We start from the raw sequence: 12,568 nt of genomic DNA on the forward strand, positions 1-12,568 counted from the left end.
CGCCATGCCCAGGGCTTTTTCTAACCCTACTTTGATCCCATCATCAGCCTATATTTCCTGGTCAGCTATCTTGGCACATGCCAGGGCATCACACGCTGTCACATGATGTGTCTTGGACAACATGTCATGTTATGTCTCACATGTTGCATCAAGCAGGCATTCGGTCATATCACATGCAAAATGCATGAAAATCTTCAGCAATATATTTGCAATAAAATATTTGAAAGTATGAAAGCAATCGTGCGGATATTTTGACCATTGTTCATTCAACCAATAACTATGTCTTGTTTTAATATGTACTTTTCATCTACTCTCATTTGCTATTATTGTTATTCATTATAACTGTATTTAGATGGCATTTTGTTGGGGTAGAAGGTTCACAGAGAGTTTTATATCACCCCATTGATGACCACAACCCCCCTCTTGTGATGAAATCATAAAATCACAGATTAGAAGCAGGAGCAAAATTAGGATTAAGGTACCCCCCCCCAATTTTACAGAAAAGCAAACTGAGGCCCAGAGAGGTTAAGTTGCCTGAAATTACAGTGCTGGAAAGTAAGAGAGCGATCAGCATCTGCCCTTAGTGTAAGTTCTGTTTCCCCTTTGGAGATCATGAGGATTCAGCGCTTTGTAGCCAAAAAGGACTCTGCTAGCAGGACGTTTCTCTTTGGAGAAGCAGGGGGGTCTGGGAGAAAGAGTCCAAAGGGCTCAGGCCCCCTCTTGGTGCTACCATCGACTCTCCAGGCCCTTCCTCTCAGAGCACCAGCTCCCCCCACCCCCCCAGGGACAAGACTACCAATGTTATGGTCATCTTTGGATGGCCAGGGGCTTGAGGGAGATCACGCATGTCACTGGACTACCCCCCCAATAAACGCACACACACACTCACACACACACCGGCACAAAAAGAGAACAGCCCAGGCCATCACGGTAACAGCTTTTAATGGGACAGGAGTTGGTGCATCATTTAAGACAATGGCGGTTGCCTTTTCTTGACATTCCTTCCCCACACCAGGGGCCCAGGAACTTCATCTGGAGGCAAAGTTTCCTTGGGGGGGTTAAAGCATGGTCAGTGCTCAAGTCAGTGCTGTGTATTTTTGTTTTGTCTTTAGACTTTTCCCGGCGGCGAGTCATATTTACATTTACAGTACCTTTTAGTGATCAACAGAAAACAAAAAGGTTGTGTGTCACCAGGGATACATACCCCCAGTGGAGAAAGGCGGAGCTTCAATATTTATATATTTATACATATATATATTTAATGTGTATACACAGATACAGTTTTCTCTCTTGAAAGTATTAAAAAATTGATCAACCTTCAGTCTATAAAAAATACCTACTCTACAAGATAGAAAAATCTCTCCTCCCAGTATACACTGATTTACACCCAAAGCTTTTCCAAAAATGTACGAGGCAACAACTTGAATCTTGGTGGGAAAGGAAGGGGTGTGCACACATACCCATACTCACAGGAGGGGGAAACAGAGCCTGGGAACAGAACAAATTTGTGAAAGGGAAGAAGGAAAGGAAGGCCTCATGGCTCAGTGCTCAGGTTCAGAGGGTCTCAGGGTAACTGGTCTCCCCTATGCTGTTGGGGGAGCACACCTTGTGGAGTCTCCAGGGAGACATGCCAAAGCAGCCAGTGATCTGATGGGAAGCTCATGAAATGCCTCAAGAAATCTAGAAGCACAACCCAGCCCAGGCCAGAGAGGGGATGGAGTGGGGAAATGGGAGAGATTGAGGAAAGGAAGAACTCCAGGAGAGGGAATTTTTTTTTTCAGGGAGGATATTTTTTCCATTCAATCTTTGCCTTTGGAATGCCACTATCAACTGCTCCCAGCCACCTATCACTTTCTAAGGCAGGGATTTGATCAATCCCAGACTCCCCTTCCTCTTGCCAAAAGACACACCATGGTGAAGGAACAAACTATTCTTAAGGAGCAAGAACAAAAACCAACAACATGGTGGATAGGTGGGAAGAAAACCCAGTTCAAACAGAGTTCATCTGTCCATTTTATGGCACCTTAAAGTGTGTAACATGAAGCCCAGAAAAGTCCACACACATCCTGTGGTACAGATAGATGTAGAAAACTCTGGTGGAAAACACTATGTAAATCAGACAAGATTGTGCTTCCCCAAAGAAGCAGGGACTGAGGTTATCCTATAAGCAGCAGAATAACCCACACCAGTCATTGCCTCTTCAAGGCAGGTGTCCTAAGCTAGGAGGCTGGAATCTCATCATTTGACTGTCTAGAGACTTGAAAGTCAAAAGATTCTAAAAGTCAGCCACTTTCATCTAGAAGGGGATTTCAGCTGGCCCTCTCTGAGCCTTTTTGTATTTAAAAAACAATTGAGTCATGATTACTCTCAGGGTCCAATGTTAGGGGAAATAAATCCAATCTCCCAAATATCTGAAATTAACATCTAATGAATGATCTTCCCACCACCATCAACCCACTGGAATGCTGAATAAGGCTGAATCCCTACTGTCACTATTGTCCTGGGGATATCAAGGTACTTATAGTAATCTATCCAGCAGAATGGAGGGCCTCTCTCCTATTTTGAAGAAAAAGAACTAAATATAAAGTCAAAAGCCTATTCTCTCACCTGATTTTGAGAGGAATACAAGCTTCATCTCAGAAATAGTGATGGTGAGCTGAGAAGGGTTATTCTGTATAGTTTCAAAATATTACTAACAGAGCCTACGCCAGAAGGATTATTGCAATAAGCCACACGTGCCTCCAAGAAGATCTCAGCTAACAGGGCCTGGAAGGATTCCTGACTAAGTGCCAGTAATCCTTGAATCTTGAACATAAGCTTGACTCCTGAAGGTTCTCATGATGTTTCTTTGTCTACACTACAGCAAGGGACAGAGTGAGGCAGAACCTTGGCTAAGGTGCAGTGTGCCCAATTTTTGCTGTGAGATGCTGGCCTGAGCAATACTAAGGCTACATGGACAAAGGGAAGGCTGGGAAAGGAATTGGGGAGAGGGAATCTGCTACCAATCTGGTTCCGACAGAAGTAAATTTAGCCTAGCTTCCCTCAATCTGCTTTGAGAGAAAAAAATAGGCCACTTATAAGAGTTCATAACCACATTTCTGTCTTAAGCCGCTGTCCAATCTGGTCCTTTCCAATACCCTCTAGTCACGTGTAATTCAGTTTCATCCATCTCCTTCAAGGATACAATTGTATTTGCTCAGAACAGGGGAAAAGGAGCTGGGTACACAGCAGCAAACACTCTTTACAGCTGGTGTGAAATAAAATCAACTTGACCTCACATAGGGACTGTCTGGATCACATGTGGTAAGACAGGTTCAAAAATAAGTCAGAATACACAACGCATGTCTCAAGAGAAAGTCTAATGACTTCCTTTCCCTTTTACTCCACTCAAAATCAACCAGTCACTTTCCAGGAACATTCCTTGAAGCGTGGAGGCAGAAGCCAAGTAAGACTTAACAAAGGAACATACCTGCACGAGCACTTTAGAAGCACTGAGTCAAAATACAACTCACTTGCAGACCTGCCTCCACATTACCTATGAGGGAGATTGTGATCAAACAAGCCGGATAGAAGCAAGAGCATTTCACAATTTAAATGGGCTTCGAGGGATTCATATTGGACTGGTTAACTGGAGTCAGAAGGAATCTCTCTAACTAGCCTATCTAATATGGCAAGAAGCCTGGAGAACCTTTTCTCTCTCAAGAGCAAAAGGAATCTGCCAGAATAAGGTGAAGAATCAAATCACATTCATTGAATCACTGCCTATTTCTCTAACCTTGTATTCAGATGGTTCCACTGGCAAGGAGGCAGCATTCTTTCTCTTTCCCATTTCTCCAAAACTTCCCCATCTTCCCCTTGCTTCTTGTTCTCATTTACTACCTTCCCTTTCACCCTGCTCAGTCAAGCAAGGTTGAACCCCAAACCAAAGCTGTATCTGCTTTTCTCTCAATTGCTCTGGGCTGGTTCAGGCAATGGGATGTGATCCTCCTTGCCCCTTGATGGAGATGAGACCTTAGTGGTCTAGAGAGCTTAGCAGGGCCCCCTGAAGCTCAGAGCAGCAAGGTCACACCAGGTCACCAGTATGGAGGGGCAGCATTTCATTCCTTTACTTCACTTCTAAGATAGAGGGGTTGGTTTCCATGATCGCCACAATGATTCTGTCAATATAGTCCTGGAGACGGAAGTTGATCTCCTCCTGTTTTTGAATTGCCTCCATGAGCTGCAGGGAAAATGAAGAAGCAAGTTAGTGTCTCCCATCAGGGGATCAGATTGTGAGCCACAGTGGGTCATGGAGGATTTCAGAGGAGTTCATGAGGATGAGGGCTATGGAGGTCCAGATATTTATTTGGTGGTTGCTGGAACAGCAAATTACCCACCATGCAACCAGCCTCAGCCTGTCTTCCCTGCCCCGTGAGTCTTGCTTGTCCATGCCCACAAAGGTTATATAATCTATGTAAACAAAAGGAGCTGAAGTTATGAAGACAATGCCCCAAAGCTGTTCGACAGCAATCATTGTAATAGCTGACGCATATATAGAAATTTAAAGTTTTTGAAACATTTAGAATTCATTAACATAAGTTGATTCTCAGAATAATCTTCTGAGGAAGCTACTCTTAAGAGTTATTATTCCCCTTAAAAAAACAGACCCCTGATTTAACTGGCAGAGGACTTCTAGGGAAGAACACAAGTTGGCACTGCTATTCAACTTCTCATTTTGACAGTGAGAGGTTCAGTGACTTGTCCAGGTTCCCAGATCCAGTCAGGGTAAGAGGCAGGATTTGAACCCAGGTGCTCCTGACTTGAATCTAGATTGCTCTATGGGACTGGTTAACTGGAGTCAGAAAGAATGTCTCTAACTAGGCTATCTAACATGGCAAGAAACCTGAAGAACCACATTGCTTCTCCTGATTTTACAGATGAGGAAACCAAAGCTGGAGAAGCATAAAGTGCTTGTAGACACACAATCAATATATGTCAAGGACTCTTTCTTTTTTTTAAACCCTTATGTTCTGTCTTAGTATCACTTCTAAGCTGAAAGGGCCGTATAAAAATTAAAATTAATATGTAATAACTTAAAATATTATATTTTGTAAGATTTATTAATAATCACTAGAAGTAACAAAATAAAAAGGTAACAAAATAAAATCACATGCCTACGGCTAATATACATGCTCAGAAAGCTCGCTCCACCAATGTTCTAACCCAGGAAAGAGAGCTAGCCACAGAAGACCACCCTATTTATCTCCTGTCTACACCAGCACAAAATAACAGAAAGTCAGTGGGCTCCTGGGAAATGTAGTTCAAAGGCACAAGATTTCCAATTACATAGCAGCAAAGGCTAGGCAACTGGGATTAAGTGATTTGCCCAGGGTCACGCAGCTAGGAAGTACCTGAGGTTACATTTGAACCCAGGTCTTCCTGATTCCAGGCCTAGCACTCTATCCACTGTGCTACTTAGCCACTTCTCAAAGGCAGGGTTCTTAGCAAAGTCTCTGTAGGCTCCAAGTCCTGTTCTCTTCCCACCACACTGAGCTGTATCCGTGAGATTGCTGAACTTTGGTGGGGAGTTTTAGGAAGAGAGATGAAGAGTCTTGAGAAATGTAAGAGGGAAAATGAAGGAAAGCCTGCAAAACCAGGACTGTGCATGAGAAAAAGCAAAGGTTTGAAGGAAGGTCTGCATCACATGCACAGAATTGAAGGAAGAGTTCCAGAATCTGGGAAAGGGATGAGAGGCGGAACCTGAAACACCAAGGGGTCCGTTGATTACTGGACACCAAGGAGGGCAGAGATTGACTTCCTGTTGGCATCTTGTATAGGCCAGAAGGAGGTAACTGTCTTTCCTGAATAAAACCTGGAGGTTTCTGTGTTATCTGGCATCAAGATATTTCGGAGAGTATTTCCATTCCTGACTCCAGCTATTCTGTGGCTGTGGCAATTTCTGTGTGTGTGTGTGTGTGTGTGTGTGCGCGCGTGCATGCGCGCTATGAAGACCTAGTAACTACTTGGCCTTGGCCACAAGGGTGAACTCATCACCCTTATAGTGAGCTTATCCTGACAAACTCTTACTAGTTTCTATTCATTAGTGGACCTGTAGTTCAGGATTGGTTAGCTAGATTTCTGTTGGTAGAGACAGATAGTAGAAACAGAATAGCCTTCAACTATATGAAGAAAGTCTGTGAGGACTCATAGTGGGATTTTGGGCGGAGAAACTAGATTTGTTAGATTTAGGAACTCCGTTACCCTGGTCCATTACTCTTCCTTTGAAGTTAATAAGTATAATAAACAAAATACTGGTTATATCAACATACAGCAGTCAGATTGTGTTAAATCAACATCTACAGGTGAGGCCTAACATCAGCCTACAGCCTGTTATCAGGCAAACCAAGTTCAGTACTGGTCAAGACTTTATCATCAGTCCTAGTCCAAGTAATTTCCTTATTTCAGAAAGAGGAATTTTATTGGATTAAAAACTGTTTGGGAACCATCATGTGGGTCAATCTAAGTTATCCCTAAAACATTTCACTGTCTTTCTTTAGTACACACTCATACATTCAAAAAGGGTTTTTATAGCAACCAGGAGGATGATAAATTTGATTTGGCTTTTAAGACACTTTCTCATCACTCAATTTCAGTGGAAATCTAAATGTGGCCATGATGCAGAAGTCTTTGGGATTACCATCCCTGTTGGAATCCCTGAGAAATTTGGGAAAATATAGTTTGGAAGTTGGCTGGCATGAAAAGCAGAAGGTGGTCAATTAGCATCCTCTTGTATTGCAGTAATCTGATTTAGACTACATTTTGCTCTTCTCCAATCATTACACTTTTAACAATACTGGAAAGTAACCAGAGATATAGGAAACTATAAAATCAGAAGGCTCGAATTGGTAACCTTGAGTCTCACAACTGTCATTAGACATCTTGAACCAACTGTGCTGTAGATACTTTAAACTCAACATGTTCAAAATTGAACTCATTTTCTTCCCCCTCCCCATACTCTGCTTTCTTCTTAACATCCCTATTATTGTTGAGGTTACCATCATGTTCTCAAAACTAGCTGTTATCCTCAACTTCTTCCTCTCTTACCCATATGCAACCTGTTGCCAAGGCCTGTTAATTTAACCTTCATAACATCTCTGACATACAATTCTTTCTCTCCTCTGACACTGCCACCATCCTGGCACTGCATGTCCTCATCACCTGAAACCTGGACCATTTGAAATCCTCCTGGTTGTCTCCTTATTGCAAGTCTCTCCCCATCCCAGGCTATCCTCCATTCAGTAGTCAAATTGTTTTTCCTAAAGCTCAAGTCTGACCATGCCATCCACCATCCCCTAGTCAATAACCCTCAGAGGTGCCCTATCACCTCTGTTTGGTGTCCATAGCCCTTCATGACCTGCCTCTCCTCCACTTTGCCAATCTTCTTACACTTTACATGCACCCCCCCCCAACTATAATCTGATGATACCGGTTTCTTCACTGTTTCACAAACTAGATACTCAACTCTTCCAACTCCAGGGGCTGGTTTTTCCCCATTCTCTCCTCATCTCCAACTCTTGGCTTCCATCAAATCCTTCAAGGAGCAGGTAAAAATCTCACCTTCTATACAAAAACTTTCCAAATACCTAAAATTCTGTTGATTATTTTCAATTTAAATTGCATATAGCTTATTTGTACATAGGTATTTGCATGTGGCCTCTCTCTTTAGACTGGGAGCTCCTTGACAGCAGAAATTGTCTTTTACCTTTCTTTATATATCTAGCACTGAACAGAGTAACTGGCACATAGTAGGTGCTTAATAAATGTTTACTGATTGAGAGACAGGTGGTTTTCATGAAACGCTAACATTTATCATGTGCATGAAAGACTAAGACAAAACTGCAACTACAATCATACTTGAAAAGTAAGTGTAACAAAAACGCAAACTAAACTGAAGACCAAGATTATAAACACCATCATTTAAGTTTCAACACTGATAGTTTCAGTGGGAATGAAGGTAGTGAAATGGCATGGTTTGGTGGAAGAAGTAATGGGGTGGGATTTATAAGATCTGAGTTTTAGTCTCATCTCCAGCATTTATTGGCACTGAAACCTTGGGCAGACCATTCGTCCTCTTTGGGAATCAGTTTTCTCATCAATGAAAGTGAGGAGACCAGACTAAGGTCCTTTCCAGTTTACATCATGGCTTGATAGGAAGATAACTGGCTAAGGAACTGGACCTCCAAGAGTATATTTACAACACTTGTTCACTACCTCATCACGTGAAACAGAGCTGATCTCGGCTGCCAGAGACTCGGAGAAAGAGGCAGAGAAGAGGTTCTTTGCGCCTTGGATGCTGAGGTTTATAATTTGCCCATTTAACTCATCATTCTGCTCCTTTAGATTTCGATTATCCTGTTTTAAGAAAAACATCAAACCATCAATCCTGGTTGAGATACTGAGTCAATCCTGAAAGCATCTTTAACTCCATGTCCCAGAGGGGAAGAAGTCCTGGCAAGTTACTGACAGAACAGAGCTAGTACAAACGTTATTCTTTTGGTGACCAATTTTCCTGGAGATGGGTCACTTATTGTCTAGGAGGAAGAAACTAGTGGAGGTGGTGGAGGGAGTGCACTCCTCTGAGTCCTGAGTGAGATCTGCCAGGGGAAAACTTTCCACAACCTTCTATCTCTGCTCCTAAGAGGACAGGAAACTTGGCCACAAGGAGGGAATGCTCTTTCAATTAGAATGAGTCTAAGTGAAACAGATGAAACCCAGCATTTAAGTTCACCATCGATGGTGACCTCACAAGAGGCACTTTCGACTTCCCAATGTTGCTCCTAACACTTTTTGTTGAGCAACACTCCTCCAGTTCCTCTGAAGAGGTTTCCTCACCTCTCCAGACCAGAGCTCAAGCAGCCTGTCCTGGAACTTGGGGCTCAGGTCACTAGCAGGAAAGGCCAAGTGAAAAGAGCCATTTCTACATAAGCTTTTAGGGCAGAGTCTTTTTTGTCTTTGGTGACAAAGCTTTGCTTGCCCTGCATGCTCCAAATACCTGCTTCAGTCTGCGGATTTCTTGCTCCAGCTCAGTCTCTCGTGTCCTACTGTTGTATTCTTGGAGTCCAGTACTGCTACTCCGGCCTCGCCTTTGCTCGGCTTCAAGCTTAAACAGCTGTAAGTGCTCCAACTGTTTCCTGAGGTCCTCGATCAGCTGTGAGGTAACCAAGAGACAAACATTTCATGGAAAAGGTCTAAAGGCCTATGAAAACTTTACAGCATAAATTCAAATAAACCTTGACTGGATTGATCACTACCCATGCTTTGTTTTAGATGTTAAATTTCTGGGATGAGAGATAAAAGTTCCTCATTCCCACCCCAACATAGACTTTAGCTAATGAAGTGAATGAAGCTAATGAAAATGAGATGTAGTTAATACTGGCAAAAATTAATTACTTTTTGCATTAAAAAGCAAAACATCCCAAACTTGAATTAGATTTGATACAGTTAACATTAGTTGGTAAAACAAGAAGATACACAGATAATATTTCCTTCCAAGGCCCAATATCTCATAAGAATCTAATGCAGGTGCCCATGCTTGGTTCCTTTTAGGCATATTCTACCACTACTACTGTTCATGGCTGGCCTCAGATTTTGCCTGCTGATTTTTAACTAAGTCCATGTCTGGTATTGAGGGGGAAAGATACGAACTTGTTTTCAGACCATGGACAGCTGCTGCTGGGATATTGGGATAGGTGGAGCTGTGATAAAGGCTGATGGGTAAAGAACAGGAAAAGGGGTGGCAACAATGCAGAGATAGAAAGCAATCATTTGTTTGGAACTATCTGAATCTACCTAACACATCAGTGCCAACATTGTTCTTGCTTGAGCAAGAACACTTTTACATTACAGATGACAGTCATCACCCAATAATTTACTGATACTTCTTGGGTTACTGATATTTGTTGTTTGCTAAGAAGCTTGCCTTGTATGTGATTGCATGGAGGCAACACCCACTTTACTATTCTACAGCATCCTCACCTCCTGTGTTGACTCCTTGTCTTTCTGAAACTGATGTCTTTCATGACTCAGTTTGTCTCCCATTTTCCTTTTGTTTTCCTGCTCTTCATTGAGTTGAATGGTTAGGTCTTCTATTTCATCTAGTAATTTCTGCTTTTCCTGAAAGACAAAGTAAAAAAAAAATCCCACCCCCCACAACTCACATTAAAACTGTGAGTCTAGCCAAAGAGACATTCATCTCACCAAATATGCTTTCACTCATTCAGCCTTTTAGGACTTGTTTTTATTACAATTTCTTCATCTTCCATACTTACTAGAGATGATTTCTTGATTAAATTACATCAATGACTTGTAATTAAAAGTCACTTTTGACTCTTCCCTCTCCTTCATCCTGTATATCTAATCAGTAGCAGTCCAATCCAAAAATCCAAGTCTAGTTGATTCTAGTAGTAGTCTCTCGGTAACAGCGAATGACGATTGTCTTTGTGTTGCACAAAGACACTTGTGCGTGAAGGAGATTTAAGTGGAAAAGTCAGTGCACAGAGACAGTCCCACTCTCTCGGGTTGGAAGCCTGGGTCCAGTGGCACGAAAAGTCATTACACCTGGAGACTTCCTCAGCTGCATTGGATGGCCGTGTTGTCTTTTGTGCTCCAACACGCCCTAAGCACTGCACAGTGCTTTGCTGCGTCGCCATCTCAGCCGTTGAACCTTCTTATTGGTTTCTTCCATCTATTCAGCCGAAGCAGTCTTCACATGCTGGGTGAGCAAAGCCCTAGTTCACCAGGGGTCAACGACGACCCGATGGCTACCCTCACAAGGTTTAGCCGGCCTGTTGAAGCCGTTGCCCAGGGTGTGGCCGCTGCCGCATGCTAGCAGCTACTGGGAGCCACAAGTGAGAGCTGGGTGTCAAGTGGGGGTCAGAGGCTGGAGAGCTGCAATAGGAGGGCACGACAAGCCCTCCATACCAAAGATACTGCCCCTCCCTGAACACCCCATACCCCAGTTGATTCTACTTCCATAGTATCTTATCTATCTTTCCTCCCAACTTTTATGACATCCATCCTATTCAGGCTCTCACTGCTTCTCATCTGGATTTACTATAATAGCCTCTCAACTGGTCTACTGCTTCCTTAGAAACATCCTTCATGGAATATTCTTCAAATATAATCTTCCTAATGCATTTCTCTAATCACGTCATTCCTACTTAAAAATCTCCAGGGGCTCTTCTCTATGAATACATACTAACTGATGATTCTGGCTTTCAAGGTCTGGTACAATCTGGTGCTAATCTACCCTTTCAATCCCAACTCAGATAGCTCCCCTTCTGTGCTTTATACACTAGCTGATCTGGCCTGCTTTTAGTTTCCTTCTCTAATCTTAATCTCTCCTATCTTCATACCTTTGCTGTTGATTACCACTCTGCTTAGAATGGGCTCCTCCCACCCCCACCATTATCCTTCCCATATCTTGGTCTGTAGAAGCCTTTCCTTCTTCAAGATCTAACTCAAGTGTCATTTGCTTCAGGAAGCCTCCTCTAATATTTTCCTCCTTGCTCCCTGTACTGTCCTGATTAAAAATGCTTTCTTTCTCTTCCCTCACAGTTTTCATAGCCCACTGCTTGGACTGAGACCTTCCAATTATCTCACTTGTCCTCATGTTGTAGACATTCCTGTACTTATCCTTCCTTTTTATTAGATTATAAATTCCATAGATATCTTTTTATCCTTAGGAGTGAGCACAGTGCTTCATATAAAGGAAATATAATAAACATTTTAAACTGAATTTTTGCTCATAGAAGGGTTAATATTTCTCTGGTAAAGGTCCAATCTTTCTAAGACCGTGATGATGAACCTATGACAAGTGTAGCCATTTTTGATGCACCCGCATACAGAGAAGTATGGGGCCACATGCTGAGAAGGACTTTTCTTTCCTCAAAGTGACACCACCCAAGTTATGCTCGGTTTTTTGGTGAATTTTGACACACCAAGCTCAAAAGGTTGTCCATCACTGTTCTAAGAGAAGCATTATATAAATGACACAGCACTAATATGTTGTCTGCCTCACTTTCACTATATGCCATTCTCTAATTTGTCTATGATGTGTGATTTATTTTGGGTGAACATGCATAGTGCATGTAATATGGGTCTGATTGAGGATTTCCAGAAAACTGAGGCCCTTCTGGATAGCCTGCTTTGGATAGAACCTAAATGCTACTGATATTGAGTTTAATTATTAATAATAACTTTTTTAAGAGAGTGAAAAGTAAAATGAAGAGTAAATAATATACTACTGATGTAATAAAGGCAATATCTAACCTAGGAAACTTTTAGTAAGTCTGTCATGAGAGTCAGAAGTACTTACTCCATTTCCCAAAAGTAATGAAATAGCCTGAATTGAAGATCCCAAAATGAATTGAGTAAATTTTGACTTGTACCAAATATACAAAGCTTGGGAAGAAAAAAAAGATTCTCAAGGGCACTGAATGTAGAATTAGAAGAGGCCTTCCAGATGCATCAAACTCCTTTTATAGATGAAGAGCTGGAGGATTTAGACTGCTGAAGTACCAGCTAGAAT

General features: G+C 42.2%; 1 protein-coding gene across 2 annotated transcripts in view; it reads right to left on the reverse strand.

Annotated features, from left to right (window-relative positions):
• Positions 1 to 925: 925 nt before the first annotated feature.
• The window catches only part of RAB11FIP3 (RAB11 family interacting protein 3), a 192,186-nt gene continuing 180,543 nt past the window's right edge, over positions 926 to 12,568 (reverse strand). For both annotated transcript variants that reach the window (XM_001372719.5, XM_007499196.3), the window contains 4 exons: positions 10,015 to 10,152; positions 9,032 to 9,187; positions 8,251 to 8,391; positions 926 to 4,219 (listed from right to left, as the gene is read on the reverse strand). In XM_001372719.5, the coding sequence (XP_001372756.3) occupies positions 4,106 to 4,219; positions 8,251 to 8,391; positions 9,032 to 9,187; positions 10,015 to 10,152 (549 nt within the window). In that variant the 3' untranslated portion in view covers positions 926 to 4,105. The remainder of the gene's footprint in view (positions 4,220 to 8,250; positions 8,392 to 9,031; positions 9,188 to 10,014; positions 10,153 to 12,568) is intronic.

This window comes from Monodelphis domestica, chromosome 7, assembly GCF_027887165.1.
Source record: "Monodelphis domestica isolate mMonDom1 chromosome 7, mMonDom1.pri, whole genome shotgun sequence".
Classification (NCBI taxonomy): Eukaryota; Metazoa; Chordata; class Mammalia; order Didelphimorphia; family Didelphidae; genus Monodelphis; species Monodelphis domestica.